This window comes from Pelecanus crispus, chromosome 10 (assembly GCF_030463565.1).
Source record: "Pelecanus crispus isolate bPelCri1 chromosome 10, bPelCri1.pri, whole genome shotgun sequence".
Taxonomy (NCBI): Eukaryota; Metazoa; Chordata; class Aves; order Pelecaniformes; family Pelecanidae; genus Pelecanus; species Pelecanus crispus.
In genome coordinates, this window is record NC_134652.1 from 42,328,735 (window position 1) to 42,345,684 (window position 16,950).

Here is a 16,950-nt window from a genome sequence, read left to right on the forward strand (position 1 = left end):
ATAAAAAAACCCATGTAAATACACTCATGCATAAAACCCCCGCAAGAACAGCATTGCCCGCATCAAAAAACGGGCAGATGTGGCACTTGGGGACATGGTTTAGACTTGTCTACCCTTGACTGGTTTAGAGTGGACTTGGCAGTGTAGGTTAATGGTTGGACTGGGTGATCTTAAAGGTCTTTTCCAACCTAAACGATTCGATGATTCTATGGTTCTATGATCAAGGAGCATCGGTTGCACAGCGTTTGTTTCCTCCTGGTGGCCCAGCGTGCGATTGCAACGCTGGCCTCCACCATTTGACATCACCCGTTACATCAGCAGCGCTCGGATCAAACGTGCAGGAATCACCTGTAACTTACAGCCACCTCCTCTTCGAGAACACCGATTCTAGAAGCACTTGAACATCTGACATTCGGACTAGTTTGATGAGTCACACTCGAATTACTGCAGAGTCAGTACTTTTATTTGTTCACCTTCCAAACACTTCCACGTTGAAAAATAACAATGTAGAACAGGATACGGGTTCACGCTGGGACAGGAATCCTTCACTGCTTTAATAGGAAGGATTTGTACCACATTTTCATGTAGGAGTTTCAATGCGATATGAAAATTGCACATTTGCAGAAGAATTTATGGTTGAAAACTTGGCAAAGATCTAACCACTTCATATTCTAGAGATTATTTGAGGAAAGCACTAAAGAACAGAGATTTCGGAAAACACCGGAGCAGGCAAGCACTCGGACTATCAGAACCTGATAACCTATTATGGCACTAAGGAAAAAAATAAAATGAAGTGTTCTCTGTGATGCTCATCAAGACTGCTGGCAAGTTTGTTTACTCAAATTCAAGTCTCTCTTCATTATCGCATTCAAACAGCTCACATACATGAGTAACAGGAACTTTTAGGTACAGCACAGAAAATTGTATGTGCATCAAGATAAAATTTAACCACTTCGTGTCAACATTCATAAATGTGACACTTCTCCAAAACAAACTGACCAGGATGTACATCAGCAAAGACTCAGCTCCTGCATCTTTGCTTCCCAGGAACAAAAACTTCTCACGGAGCCCACTTCCCTGACACCCAAACCCCAGGAAATGTTTTATATTGGCAAACTCCAGGAAATAGTTTTATGACTCAGCAGACTCATCTGAAACTTCAGGACTTCATCTCTCAGAACATTAATGTGGTTTTCAGTGAACTTTTATTCCGTCAAGAGCAGCCAGGCTTTGCTGCTAACAGGAAAAGAAGTCTCAGAAGGAAAACCCAACCCAAACACAGGTTTAACACAGCAGCATCGGCATACAGCGCTACTCACAGTGTAACTCTCCCTTGAAAGAAAAAGCACACCTGTGAGATAACACAAACATTACAACCTCGAGATTAAGATGAGCTCAAATGTGTATTTGACAAAAAAAATACAGAAATACCCAGTGTCATGTTCTAGTAATACAGAAATAACTTTGTTTTGGATAAAAGCCATGTATTTGATAATTTAAGGTTTAAAACAACTTTCCATATGCATCAGTACTCGGCCAAGTAAAAAATATCAAGTACCTTTACAGTCAAGACAGGAAGAAACAATAGAAGCTAAGTGTATTTGACTGCAACTTCTTACAAGCAGAGGTCTCCCTCAGACTGCAGTTGCCCCCACCACAGCACCCCACCTGCAACCCCTCTTTCTCTACCTCTGTGCCACCTTCTCTACTTTTGGTGCCTTCTGCCGAAGTTCAGACCCGTCAGCTAAGACCTCAGCCTCTGAAAGTCTCATGCAGAGGATACGCCAAACGTTTTCTTCCATCTTAACCGCTCATACCTACCACACCCTTAAAAAAAAAAAAAAAAAAATTAAATAAAACCTCTACTGCCCCAATCATCCGGAAGAATCCTTAAGGGTCCAGGTTAAAATGTCAGCATCTCAAAAAGGCCTTTCCTCTAGCCCTGAGGTAGTCTCTCTGTCCCAGGACATCGAGAGCTCAATCTTACGCAGGCTGCAATCAGAGTAACGGACCAGGTTTAATACAAAACTGCCCTCCACCACCCCACTCTTTGGGTTTTGCTTTGTAGTCATTTGCATGTTAATAAATGAAAGCTATTTAATTTACGGAAACTGACACGATAGCTGTTAATGCAACCGTGTCAGGCGAGGCAGACAAGTGCCATACAAAAGGAGGATAAGAACTCTCCTTGTCTCATCCTTCCTTTCCCCCTTGCTTCTAGCTCTCACCCAAGCCTTTCCTTGTCCATGTCAGTTCTTTTGGTAAAATTAGCTGAACCACATTAAGTTAGCCCAGGGAGGCAGGAGTTAATTTAAGACACATAGAGCCTAAGGCCACTTAGTAAGAAAGGTGTGCCTCCTCCCTCCGCAGCGGGAAGAGTCCTCCGGAACCAGCCAGAGCAATGATGAAGCAGGCAGTAATGATGGGTGGGGTTTTCGTTTTTATTTTAGCTTCTGCAATAAATCAGCACAGCCTCCCCCACCGAAGTGTCCTGTGGTCTGGGGAAGTTAGCTTCACCGCTCGAGATGGCAAGTGAAACTAAGGCTTTCTAGCAGCAAAGACAACCCTGCCACCCTCTGCCCGTCACTCCCAGCACTTCGTATCGTTCCGCTTGTCGATTAAGAAAGCTCTCACAGAGACCATCTTCCTAATCCTACTCTAAATACAGGTCTGCAGTTCCGGCAGTATGTTCGTGATACCATATGGCAGTAGGGTCAAGTTTCAACACAGCTGTGAAATCAAAGGTAAAGTTGCCCTTTAGCCCCATCTTTTGTCTGTTCATAGTTTGCTGTTTTAAATTTGGGGTTTTTAACAGAAGCCACACAGAACAGTAGTGAAAAGGGCCAAACGTGACACCTGCAGAAAATGCAGCATAATCAGAGGTTAAGCCGCAGTTTGGCACTATTTCTTTCCTGACGCTGCCTTTTACACAGAAATCTATCCAGACCTGTGACTTTAGAACCTCTCCAGAATTTTAAGATCTACATTTTGAACACACTTTCTACTGAATAGCCTCAGACTAGTACACATGTATTTGAAAATAATTTAATACCTATTTTCTGATGAAGTACATTCTGTGCGTCATTTTCGTTTCATACTCAATGAGAAGGTACACACACTTTACAGGACAAAAAATTTAAACCATGACTATTTAGTAAATTATGCATTGTAGTGATTAAAACAAGACAAGCACCAGAGAAAATACACATGCTGAAGCCTGATGTATCTACTACACTGGGAAGTCTTCAGTGACATGACAAAGAATTTGTGGTTTTTCCCCCAATTACAACTGAGCAGAGGATTTGTCAGACATTCATTTTGTAGCTTCTACTGTCCACTCTATGCCTCCTTCCTCTTGATGATCAGAGGCCCAACGTTGTCCCCAGTTTCCTCGTTGTGCTTAGTGTGAGAGCCATCACACAGCGGGAACTGAAAAGAGAAAGAATAAACACATCTAAAGTACATCCAGAGTCAGAATTAAGAACCTAGGTTGAAAGTTCATTAGAACGTCTTCTCATTAAACCCACCGTGACCGCAGAACATAACTTTCGTGCTGGCACCTCAGCTCTCCCTGAATTTTGGCCGAACACTGGTTTTGTCCATGCGAGCGCAGAATGGACAAGAGGCTTGTTAAGAAAAAGCAGCAACTCGGCTCCACTCTATTTGATGTTCCTGCCACAGGCCAGCATGAGGAAAATGCAGCCCGTGCTGACCTTGAGTACTAACCCACCTGGAGTATCTTGCTCTCAACCTTGCCCCACGCTCTGTTTTCCCAGGCAACAGCCAGAGTTGAGTGCAGTTACAGAAAGTAAGTGGGGTGAGGAAGAGAAACAGGAGGAGATCCTTTGCTGACTTTTTTTTCCTCGTTTTCTGTAGCATGTGATGAGAAAAAGGACAGTTTCCCTAGCTCATTTCTTATTTAAGAGAGACACCTGCATGTCAGTCCTGCCTCCAGACAGCTAGAGTGGCAAGCTGCCTTTGCTTCGTCCCGACACAGCTAGCTTATCTCATCGACACAAAGGTCCCTTTGCGCAAGCTGGCTTCAACATTAGGATTTGGACCTGTTAATGGAAATAAACTGCACTTCCAACTGACATGGCTATCCACCAGGAGGTTTTAAGGGTAGCACTGAGGAAGTCATTTGAAGAAATGTTTGTTCCATAAAAAAAAAAAAACCTGCTAGAACAGCCTGGTCAGAGCAAGACCCACGGGGCCTCCTTCAGCCAGCTGTAACTGCCCAGGTCCCAGACCGGTCACAACCACGCTGCTCCTGGGCAGCTCTTGTCACGTGCAAGAGCCAAAAGACATTCTGTGAAGGAACAAGAGTGAGGTTAGATCCCATCGCTCCTCAAGGATGTGTTTTCAGGGCTATGCCTCCTCCAGAGGAAACTCTGGAAATGATCGCAGACATCACCCACCGGTATTTTGCATCCAGTTACTATTTTGTTTGCTTAGAAGCAACGCCAATCAAAGTTGGGCATTACTGAGCTGTTGCCTCTGCAACAGCAATATTCCCTCGCAGTACAGTCCCAATCAAAGAGTCTTCGACACTCGACTGAGCCTGATGTTCATGCCTCAGTCACAGGCCTTGAAAAAAATTAACACCCTATCACCCATGCTTAGTTAGAATAAAAGATTTCAAAGTAGTGCACAAAAACAATATAATGAAGACCATATACTTGCAAAAACAAAAAATTCCCAGAGGTCTAAAATTAAACCCACATGTCCTGCAGGGTAGCATGTTGGGGCGGGGGGAAGAGAGGTGAGGTGGGGATTTTTTTGTTTTCCACAGTTACAAAATGTCAAAACCCACACTATAAATGGCAAGTGACATTTCCAAATAAAGAAACCCTGAATTCAGAGAATACTCACGTAAGCTGATTCATGCAGGAACTTCATCATCACATCAGACATTTGTGACTCAATGAGTAGGTACTGACAGATACTTGGGAAAAATGTGAGGAAACAAGAACGTATGTTCATGGGACACTGACCAGCTTCCAACCCAGATGTTCCTGGGGCAGCTGTTTTTCCCTGCAACACCCCCGTCCACTGGTCTTCACAGAAGTGTCGACCCAGCTCCCATCAGTCATCAACATCTCGCATGCCCCAAGGAAGCAATCCCAAGGTCCAGCTATGGCCACATCATCACAAAGATGGTGGGATTCATAGCTCTCCAGATAGCATCGAGACATCTTTAACAGCTACCAATTCTGACTGCTCTGAATTCATCCTCTGCGTCAGCTGGTCTCAGAACCACTGGCTCCCAGAGGCTGGGACACCAGACTTGAACTTCTCAGGAGGAAAAAAAAAACCCCACCACCACTTTTCCAAAGCACCTACTTGGTCACCTTGAAGGCCAGATACTAAGTAGATGGATCCTGGGCCTGACACAACATGTTCATGCATCTGAACATACATGTTCAGACACAGCAGGCTAGCAATAGCGGCCAAACCTCAAACCCTGAGGGAATTGTGCAGCGATCTGGACAGCTCAGCATATCTCCCTTGACAATGAACAGGTTTAGATTCTCTACTGCTATTTCTTCCCATGTTCTGCAGCAGTATTCCTTGACCCACAGCCTGGGGGACTAATACTTCTCTGAAAGACACAGAGGTGGCAGGTCATTGCAAAAGAAAGTGAATTAATCTTTTTCCTCCCAGCTCACATACTTAAAAATGCAGAAGGGTAAGAAAACCAGTGTTCTAACTTTAGACTAATTACAGGTTGGTTTTAAGACAAAACTCTTGCCTCTACACTGGTAAATTTGAACACTTGTTTTCTTTTCCACAAAACTGGACAAGCAGTGCTATGAAGTGCCTGCAGAGCACAACACTGAATAGGAAAGGGCCATGTAAAGAACTACCTACCACCTGCTTTAACAGATAATTACATCCAAAGACAGACATTTGAAGATACCTCGTGGTTTTTTTAAACACATGCACTCCATGAAGACTTTGGCCAGCACAAACAACCAAAAAAAGCCTTTGAAGTATACTATTTCAGAAAAAAAAAAAACAAAACAAAAAAAACCCAACTGAAAATAATCTTGCTCCTTTTTTAAGAGATACTCCAAAACACCCAGGTGTAGTCCAGCTGTTCTGTTATTCCCCGCACAGGAGGGACACCATGCAAAGCCAGCTGTAGTGCATGTGCATCATCAGTACACACAGAAATATCCTATGGTTCTATTAACAGCCTGATGCCTCGGATGAGGCTAAATCTCATAAGAAGTGCTCACATAATCATACAAAAGGACATTTCTTCTAACCTGTAATGGAATAGAGATCCCCATACGCCACTTATTTAACAAAACCACAGTGGGTACTTATTGCTTTTGAAGTAATTGTAATTTCCTGCATTGGAAGCACACGCATTCTACCATTTTCCCATCATATAAACATTTATCTTACAAATTTTAACAGGATCTTCGTTTGAGAACTGTAAGAAACAGGTAATGCTAGCTAACTACTTCCAAAAAGATGACAAGCATGTGAGAATGATGAAGAATGTCTCTGTATTTTATTACTGCTTGGCAATAACTGAACATAAGAGGCACACACACCATCTTAAAGATCATGCTACCCACCATGCAAGGTCAACTGATCAGGGCAAGACGAAGGCAGCAAAACTGGAAACTGCAGTCTTTGAAGCACAACATGGTGGTTAAAATACTCATTAAGCATCAGTAAAAAAAAAAAAAGAAAAAAAACCAACCCCACAAATGTCTTCAAAATTTTCCACTGACCTTGTTAACGCCTTTACAGGACATTTCAGGTCAGAGTTCTAATAACGGACTCATTATAAGGTAGTCCCATCTGCTTCCTTTTAGTGTGTGATTACAGAGCCCTAACTCAGTAGGACAGTACATTCCTAAACTGACAACAGCCCTTCAATATATGCCAAAATGTACTAAAGATTTTTATTTCACACTGTGCTGGTTTTGGCTGGGATAGAGTTAATTTTCTTCACGGTAGCTAGCACGGGGCTGCATTTTAGATTTGTGCTGACAACAGCCTTGATAACGCAGGGATGTTTTGGTCACTGCTGAGCAGTGCTGACACAGGGTCAAGGCCTTTCCTGCTCCTCACCCACCCAGCAGTGAGCAGGCTGGGGGGCACCAGGAGCTGGGAGGGGACACGGCCAACCCCAACTGACCCAAGGGACATCCCACACCGTATGGCGCCAGGCTCGACATGTAGAGCTGGGGGAAGGAGGAGGAAGGGGGGGACGTTCGGAGTGATGGCATTTTGTCTTGCCAAGTCACCGTTACGCGTGATGGACCCTGCTTTCCTGGGGATGGCTGAACACCCGTCTGCCCATGGGAAGTAGGGAATGAATCCCTTGTTTTGCTTTGCCTGCGGGCACAGCTTTTGCTTTACCTATTAAACTGTCTTTACCTCAACCCATGAGTTTTCTCACTTTTACTCTTCTGATTCTCTTCCCTCATCCCACCGGAGTGAGCAAGCGGCTGTGTGGGGCTCAGTTGCCAGCTGGGGTAAACCACGGCACACACAAAAAAGGTAGTGTCAAACAATAGCTAGAATATTGGCAGGAGCTGCAGCACAACCACTAAAACCAGACACTATCTTCCATTTCTGTTTAGAAAACAGAGTAGGAAGCAGAAAGTACAAATACCAAGGTTCAAGTTAGGATTTTTTTTTTTCCCCCAGAAGCACTGAAGGAGGTGCCTATTGCACTACTGCAACCAGAGGTAAATCCAAATTTAAATATTAAAATGAAGTGCAGATACTTAGAGCAGCCTTTCTCCTCCCCCTTCTTCTTTTCTGAAGCTGTAGCCCTTGCAGCAGCTTCCAACGCTGGACTCTGGCTGTCAGTTGAGACTTACCACAAACATTTAGCGGCAATGCTGCTATACACATGCATGATACCTGCATGTTGTACAGCCATCATCACTGCATGTAAATGTACACACTTCCCTATTGTATAATCATATGCTCTGTAACTTAGTCCACGGAGCACACTGTGGCAATGGCGGGGGCGAGGAATTTTGTTTTTCAGTTCAGACTCCGGACGGAGCAAAGATGACAAGCCCGTCTCCACAGGACTATTTCAAAATCAAGTGATGATGCTGTTTAATCCTCAGTAGCGTTTTAGTGTTAAACCAAATACAGCTACAAACGTGTAACTTCCCGAGTTATTTTCACCTGCAAGGTAATGAAGTCAGATTCGACAACAGCAAGAATGGGAAGTGAAGAGTACCTGGAAAATGGCAGAGTGTGGCCTGATCAGACCTGTGTCTAAGGCTTGAGAAGTCTAGTATTCAGTTCACTGGTGGAGAGATAGCTAGGTTTCAAGGCTGTTGGCCTCAGATATCTCGCTTTGAAAGTCTGTATTATATTTCAGTCTCCACACATTAGCACCTTGACTTCTAAAAAAGCTTTTAAAAGTGTGCCAGTGGTAAATGGAAAGGACTGCTCATGCAATCTGCTTTCCCTCATTACAGATCCCAGAACTACCACTACAGATAAATTATACGGATCTCAGCTACATCAAATGTCACACATCTCTACCTCAGATTTAAATCTGATCTTAGTGTTTTTGAAAGGCTAGGTATCATGCAGGTACCACTAATTTTAGGCAATTGAGACAAACCAACTTCATATGGAAGTAAGTTGGACCAGTGCCTCGGTCAGACTCTTAATTGCTCAGAAACAGAGGCTTAAAGTATGCCACCGTGATTTCACTGGCTTTACTGCAGGATTACCCGTATAACTGTTTTGAGTTGCTGAGGAACAAATGCATTAAGTCCATCTGTCTAGATTCTTCAAAAGCTTTTAACCACAATTACTTCTTTTTAGATTACCTCCATCGCCACTGGAAACAATTCACCGCTGTACTCATTGACATGGCAAAGGGTAGTTATCTACAGTACGCAGTGGTACTACAACAATAAATTCAGGATAGAACAGCAGTATCACCGTATCACCATCTGCACGAGACACGCTCTTCCAAAAAGCATTCTGCACTCACACTGTCTACAAGATTTAACGATGGGCTCAGACATTGCAAGCGACAATTTGACACCAGCTCTAGTATACCAAGAGACTTCTTAATGGATATGTGTTATTAACACCATGAAGTAGTAGCAAGGTACTTTCTGACTGAGTAGGCTTCCAACTTCCTTCAGTAAAAGGTGTTTTAAGGTCCTCTCAGACTGTGGTTCCTGAGCTCCTGCTGCCAACAGGCCAGTAGTTTTGTGTAGACCTCCGTATTACCAAAGGCAGCGCACAAAATGGCATCTGTTGTTCATGACTGTGACTGCTCCATACAGCGGCTCTCCTTTCAGGATCTGCTTCTTCAGAGCTACAGAAACATTTTGTCCACTATTAGCACTGATCTGCAGGCTTCACTCTGAGTGACAGCACAAATCTACATAGTTTTATGGATTAAAATACTCCTACATCTCACTGCAGGATAGTTTAGGTGAAGTTAGTTTCCTCTAAATAAAGCAGTTTGAAAATAGTTTTGTTGAAAGATGCATGCACACGAAGGAAATGGGACCATTTATTCTTCTCTTACCTTCTTAGATCTCCAGCAACGACAGTACACAGCCTTGTCTCCCAGATCTTCCATATCAAATGCATGGACTACCTTGGGGTTATCCTTCTGGATATGGGGATTCACCATTGCTTTGCAGCATTTGTCTTTACAGAGAAATTTTTTGTAAGCTAGATACCCAACAGCAGCTGCTCCAGCAGCTAAGGAGACTGCAGCAATCCATTCAACTAGAATAAAAGAGAAGGAAAAAAAAAAAGACTCTCACTTTTTGACCACAACATTCCATTAAAAGTACTCAGTAGTAAATGTCTTCATGCTTGTGGCAACACCTCCGCTTTCCAACAGACCTTTTTGTTCTGTAGTGGTAACACAGCACTTTAGAAGAATATATTCTTTTGACATTCACCTAGTTAATCTACTTTCTCCTAGTCAGAGTTCTCCTTCACCCCAATCCCTTCTACACAAGGGCAAGGATTAACCTGGCAGGGTTTGGGTGCGGTTTTTTTAACCTTTGATTTGGGAACCTGTGATACCAACATCAGTAGTATAGTGTTTCCAAGTTTAGCATACTAAACCAGCTATAAGTACACCCTATAGCAGCAAAAAAACCTGGGTTTTGTTTCAGTTGCAGGAAAGTCACTAAAGAAGATTACTCAGCATCAACAACCCTAGCAGGATCCCCCCGTGGTATGGGTACTGAGTAGCTTTTAATATCATCTTGCAACTAAAAATGTTGCAATGGGGAAATTATTTAATATACTACCACTTCAGAAGAGTAACAAAAGCCAGCTTAGATTAAATCCCTACTGTGCTGTACAGGAAAGAATATGGATCCAAAAAGATTATATTTAAGAATAATAGCACGAGTTTATTTTAACTGGATTAGGTCCTGACTCTGTGAAAGACAACTTCCATTAAAAAAATCCTCTTTCTACCACCTCCCATCCTCACCGCTCCCCACCCTCCCCCCCCCCCCAATATCTCTAAAATCTTTGCAGTCTTGCTCACTTTGTACAATTTCCTTTTCTGCAAGGAGCTTTCCTACTTTTTTGTGCCTCTATTATTTCCTCTCTGCCTCATGAAAATATGCTGGACTTTGGCCCTAAGGTTCTGGTTGTGGCCAACAGCCCCGTCCGTTTCTCTCAGAGCCGCAGGCAGCTGCTCCTTTTTTGCTTTTTTATCCACCACTCCTACTCACACATGTACTCCTAACATGTACATACAGAGTTCGGCTGACTCCACAGACAAGTAAATCAAGCAGGAATTTAAGTTTTAGCACATTTATATAACTTAAGAATACTAAAACAGTCTCCAGCTGGGAATTTCTATCTTGCCCTTTAATGTCTGCATTGGATTTGAAAGATGCCAAGCCACATAGCATCTTTGGGGCAAGAGACCTTACTACATTAACTCCAAAGGATAAGAAGAAACAAAAAGCCTTTGTTAGTTCTTGCTACTTTCTACAGCTAACTGACTTGCTGTATTGCCACTGTGAGCTTGCGCTAAAAGCATCCCGAAGGCTTTCTGCCCTCACAGCCTTTTCCAAAATCCATACTTTGAGGCCTTTCCCAAAATCCATACCTTGAGGCCTTTCCTCAGCTAAAACATTGCGCAAGCTCACATACACCATGCTGATCTACAAGGATCTGGATGTAGCGATACGTGGAATCAGGCAAACATTTGTACAATGTCTGCAGCCCTGTAAGATCAGGGAAGGCAAGCACTCCTTTAGAGTCTTACTAAACGAATAAAAGATGCAAAAATCCTTCAGAGTTCATTTTCTCAGTAAATGAAGCAGAAGAGACCAATGTACGCCGAGACCTCCCCTGGAAATGCGTGACAAACCCTCCCTGTAACAACAGGGTGATATTAAGATACAGAAAACCACCTTTAACATCAAAGAATTTAGGGCATGTTTCCCTGCTCCCAAACTCCCTACAACAATAAAAGCCCCAGAGAGCATATTGCAAATTCAGTGTTTTCTATCCATCCAGTGAGTTCTCACCTCTTTATCTCCCCATTACAAACTAACCAGAGTAATACATTAATTCTAACAGGGTAAAGAAGTGAGGAGGTGAAATTAAAGAAGGGATTCTACAAAAATCTGCTTTAATTTCGCAAAACAGCCCAAACTAATCCGAAGAGCAGCCACAGCTTAAATCAGAGGCAGCAGGTTCTTCCAAGGAAAGCCACCGCAGAGTCTGCAGCACCCTTTCTCCTTCTCGCCTGAGCAGGTTTTCCCACGAGGAGCGGGGCTGTGGCAAGGGAAGAGGCACCCAGCCAGCGCAGGGACAAGCTGGGGCTGACAAGTTTAAAGCGATTCCTGGCAGCCGCCAACAGCGCCAGGCAAAACAGAGCGAGTGCCCGTACTGGGGATTTCAGAAAAGCAGCAGTTGCAAAGGTTGCACGAGCTGCTAGCTGATGCATTGCCAACAGAGCAAACCTTAACTAATGTTTTTAAATAACTGATGAGGGGACAGTGATAAACTGTATCCATTCCATTAAGGAAACGAAGGGGAAAGAGTGACTTTAATGAAGACCAAGGTCGATTCCTATAACTGAACCACCCTTTAGGGTGCTGCACCTTAAGGAAGCTGATCTTCTGTCGCACCTATCCAAAAGTCCAGGTCAGCTTAACAAACCAGCAGAGGAAAAGATTCGGACGATAAAAATACTCCTACAACTCGCAGCATGAGCAGGGAAGTCTGTACTAAAATTTAGCAGCCTTGCAGCATGCTCAGAAGAGCTGTTCTGCATGTCTGCAGCTAACCCAGATCCCCCTGACCATCCCTTGGGCCACCTACCACATAAGCATGCACAGCACATCCAGCTCAAGCAGCAGAGAGCATTAATTTAAAGTAATTGTCATCTCCTATTTCAATGACCCTCTCCTTCTCCCGAGGGCCAGATTCATCTATTACACACGCAGGCAGATTGTATACCTACAAACGGCTTAATATTTTTTTTTTCCCCTTATAATAGATCATAGTGTCTTTTTTTACTGTATGAGGTTTTTTCCATCACTTTTCTGGAGCTGTATCAGGGTAGACAATGGTATCAACCGGCAATGCAAGAAATCCAAACATTTAAAGCATCCTATTCTTTAAATTTCAGCACTGCCTTAATAAACATCATGTAAATTCATGAAAGCTATTTGATCTTAAACAAACGCAGACTCTCTCAGCTAGTAAGTTTTGTTGTCAACTGTTGTTTTGTTTCACAAACAGATTTGGAAGAGCAGGAATGCCTATTTCATCTTTCAAACTAAGTTAACCATAAAACTGCACCTGAAAGGAAAACACTTTTCCGAAGTTTTTAAATACTTTAAGCTCTGTTTCAAGAGGCCTCTGGTGCCAATTCAACAGTGCACTGCCAAACTCTTAAGGTCATGCACGTATTACTTGAAGAGGCATCTGTAAACAGTGATGCTGACATGGAATGCCAAGGTTTTTTATTTCTTTTTAAAATAAAAACACTAAGAGCAACTTTTGCATGATTATTAAACAAATCCCAGTTCTGGTATAATACCAAAACATAATGTTACAAGTCACTACAGGACAAGACACTACAGACCCCTGAAACGCAGCAAAAGAATTGTTTCAATGTTGTAAGCACTAAACAATGGAAAAGGTTTGGCTAAAACGCCAGAAAAATTAACACACAAAGGAGAGAAGGGAAGGAAAAAGAGAGATGGAAAGAAGGAAACAGAAGTCCAAAGAATGAAACCCCAGGAGAACAGGCAGAGCACAGAAGTAAACACACAAACAAAAAAATCAGAAGATGAAAACAGCAACAAGCCAATGGTGGGAATTTATTTTCTTCCATATTCTTTGGACATATCCTAATGAACAAGAGATTTGGATCACAAAGTTTCTCTCCCCTTCTCTCCCTGAACAGCTAGAAAATTGCTCTGGATATTTCTAGATCTAGGCTACAGAGGTACTTTTAGGATCTACCAGAGAGCTCAGACAGATTTTATCTTCAGGAAGAACACGCATTTACCATCTGCACCGACAAGCGCATGAAGAGACCGAGACGGTCTTGGCTCCACCGGGAGTACGTGATCCTCGTTACAACACATATTGATTTACTTTACAGGAACCGGCAACAACAGCGGGGATAGCCGCACCCCTACAAGGTTAGTCCAAGACAGTCCTAAGGGACAATTTTCAGGGTACCTTTGCTGCTTAAAAAATGTTCACGTTATTTGAAAGCCAGCTACAGAGTCGTAACTCCAGAGGAAAATCAGTGTTTTTTGTCTTCAGAAGTGCTTATAACTTTCAAGCACTGTCCTTCTCCTTTTGCTGCCAACGAAGAGGCTATTACTGTCCAAGAGTTGTTTATGACAGTCCAGTTAACTGCCCACAACAAAAGGCCACCTTTCTGCAAATCATGCTCGGAGAAAGACGTGGCACTTGCTTACTGAGGAGTCAACTGAGGAGTTAACTGGCTGCACAGAAAACCTAGTAGTAAAAGCCAACCAGTCAAGCAGATAAAGCCACTTCTGTCACTTCACAACATCCATAAAGAAATGGGATTATGACCAACAGGCTTCGTTTAACTGAAACCTTAAGGTAAAGAGGCCACCTCAGGGAGAAAGATTGTTGGATCCGGCCAATTAACAGCAAAAGACAAGTCACCGTGATCAGATCTGTGGCCAGTGTGGGGTCACATCTGCAAACAATCACGTTACTCACCACAAAAAGCACGGGCTGTGCTATTCACTGCCTTCCAAAGGGTAACCTTTCCGTACGTATGCGCACCAATACACACAGAAGCAATTAACTCTCCAATTACCAGCAGGAATTAAATCCCACAAAAATATGGCAAGTTTCAGGTGGCTAGTTTTCGGTGGAGAATAAGGCATTAGTGTGATTTCCAAAATTCATCAGCTTGAGACACAGGCAAGCTAAAGACAGAGCTGTGACCTGCCAGTCGCCGGGTGCCGATCAAGTTTAACCTTGACAGAAATCACATTAACCATATGCCGCCAGCTCCTACACAAAGCACCACCCAGACTGCTCTGACTGCTTTCCTGGGATAAGGAGGATATTTTCAGTTTGATTAGGAGCATGTTCTTCTCCCTCCCCCACAAACTTAAATTTTCTTCTCAATTCCTAGCGTATAGGAACCATTCTAATTCTTGCAAGCTTATAAATGACAGTAAGCGGCTGCTGGGAATGCAACTTGGCTGCAAGCTATTATCAAGCCATCCTCAAGGGCTTTGGTTGGATTATTTTAATAAACACAGCCTTCCATCACTATAGCCCATTTTAGACTATAGCAAGGCCTTTGCCAACATCCTCTGTACCACCAGCATACCCAAAAAAAAAAAAAAAAAAAAAATCCATGTGGATGGAGCCTACTGACTTAAGGGCATAAACCATAGAATCACAGAATCGTTTAGGTTGGAAAAGACCTTTAAGATCACCCAGTCCAACCATTAACCTACACTACCAAGTCCTCTCTAAACCAATCAAGGGTAGACTAGACTAAAACCATGTCCCCAAGTGCCACATCTACCCGTTTTTTGAACACTTAAAACCATGAACAGCTTTGCAACCAGAAACCACAGCCACGCAGATAAAGCTCGTTTTTTAGAGGAAACTTGATTAATTCAGCTCTCCACGCTATCCTCCATCCATCCCAACCCTTTCTGCATTCTGCCCGGTTGCCCAACAGCATTTAAACCGCACGACGCTACTTCAGGCCTGACTTAGGTCAATCACTACACAGCCCAAGCATCACTGCCATCCCTATTGTACAGCACCGGGCTTGGAAAATAAGGTAAAACCCCAGAAATTTACAGCTTTTCATGAAATCTACACCCGCTGGCTTCGCATAAACCGCGGGGCCTGCATAAAGGCAAAGCCCGCCAGAGGAGCGACAGGGGGAAAAGCAGAAATAAAACGGGGGTGCCTGAAACGGGCTGCCCCCCCCCTCACGAATAGCCGGAGCCGGCTCCGAGGGGCGAAGCGGACGTGAGGGCCTGGCGCGGAGCTCGACGCTCCCGGGGCGGGCCGGGGCCGGGGGAGCCCTCACAGCCCGCGGAGGGGGGGGAAGTACGCACCCACCCCTTCGGCCACGCCGCCATTTTGTCGCCGGGGGTCCTGCGGGGGGGGGGGGGGGGGGGGGGGGCGCGAAGAGCGGGCGGCGCGAAAACCGGGATGCGCGCGCCCCCCCCCGCGCCTCAACCTGCCCGCCCCGCTCCACCGGCTGCGCGCGGCCACCCCCTTCCCGCCGCCGCCGCCGCCGCGCGCGCCCCTACCCCGCACGGCGGCGTTCGGCCCCGGCCCCATGGCTCCCGCTCGGCTGAGGGCACGCGCCGCAGGCCGCCCACAAGATGGCGGCCGGGCCCGCCTCTTAAAGAGCTCCCGGCCAAGACACCCTCCCTTGAGGGCCAAGGAGGCCCCCAGGCCGCTGTGAGCGTAAAACGGGTGGTGGGCGTCTGAGGGGGCACCGGCTTGGCGTGGCCTGGCGCTTATCCTCTGCTGGCAGCGCTGTCGAGTGCCTTGAGTTACTGCGGCTCGGGCAAACGGCTTGGAATGTCCTGCCGTGTGAGCCCGCTGCCCTGAGCTTGCGGGGAGATGAGCTGGAGAGGGATCCCTGTGGGCGACAGCTGCCTGAAGCCTCACAAACTCGGGTGCTGACATGAGAACTACTAGTCTTTACTTAAAAAAGAAAAAAAAAAAAGTGTTATCACACTTTGGGGTTGTTTATCACAATTGGGGTTGTTTATTCTGGAGAAGAGGAGGCTGAGGGGAGACCTGATCGCTCTCTACAACTACCTGAAAGGAGGGTGTAGTGAGGGGGCTGTTGGGCTCTTCTCCCAAGTAGTTAGCGATAGGACGAGAGGAAATGGGCTCAAGCTGCGCCAGGGGAGGTTTAGGTTGGAAATTAGGAAAAATTTCTTTACGGAAAGGGTGGTCAAGCATTGGAACAGGCTGCCCAGAGAGGTGGGGGAGTCCCCATCCCTGGAAGTGTTCAAAAAACGGGCAGAGGTGGCACTTGGGGACATGGTTCAGTCTAGTCTACCTTTGATTGGCTTAGAGTAGACTTGGTAGTGTAGGTTAATGGTTGGACTGGATGATCTTAAAGGGCTTTTCCAACCTAAACAATTCTATGATTCTATGATTCTATGATTCTATGATCAGAGTCCTATGCCTGATTGATCTTGAGGGCGAGAAGGCCCTGCAGAGGGACCTGGCCAGGCTGGACCCATGGGCCATGGCCAACTGTATGAGGTTTAACAAGGCCAAGTGCCGGGTCCTGCACTTGGGGCACAACAACCCCATGCAGCGCTACAGGCTTGGGGAAGAGTGGCTGGGAAGCTGCCCGGCCGAAAAGGACCTGGGGGTGTTGGTCGACAGCGGCTGAACATGAGCCAGCAGTGTGCCCAGGTGGCCAAGAAGGCCAACAGCATCCTG

General features: G+C 44.9%; 1 protein-coding gene across 1 annotated transcript; it reads right to left on the reverse strand.

Annotated features, from left to right (window-relative positions):
• Nucleotides 1–1,344: 1,344 nt before the first annotated feature.
• CISD1 (CDGSH iron sulfur domain 1) lies at nucleotides 1,345–15,834 on the reverse strand. Its single transcript, XM_075717602.1, has 3 exons — nucleotides 15,792–15,834; nucleotides 9,545–9,750; nucleotides 1,345–3,429 (listed from the first exon to the last, which is right to left on the reverse strand). The coding sequence occupies exons 1-3, from the start codon at nucleotides 15,820–15,822 to the stop codon at nucleotides 3,340–3,342; spliced, it is 327 nt and encodes a 108-aa protein (XP_075573717.1). The 5' UTR covers nucleotides 15,823–15,834; the 3' UTR covers nucleotides 1,345–3,339.
• Between the last annotated feature and the right edge of the window lie 1,116 nt (nucleotides 15,835–16,950).

Excerpts from the sequence above, each read along its gene's own strand:
- CISD1 (XM_075717602.1), bottom strand. The coding sequence starts at position 15,822 with ATGGGGCCGGGGCCGAACGCCGCCGTGCGGG. Across the intron at positions 9,751-15,791 it reads GCCGAACGCCGCCGTGCGGG|TTGAATGGATTGCTGCAGTC; the intron begins GTAGGGGCGCGC and ends CTTTTATTCTAG. Across the intron at positions 3,430-9,544 it reads GTTGCTGGAGATCTAAGAAG|TTCCCGCTGTGTGATGGCTC; the intron begins GTAAGAGAAGAA and ends TTCTCTTTTCAG.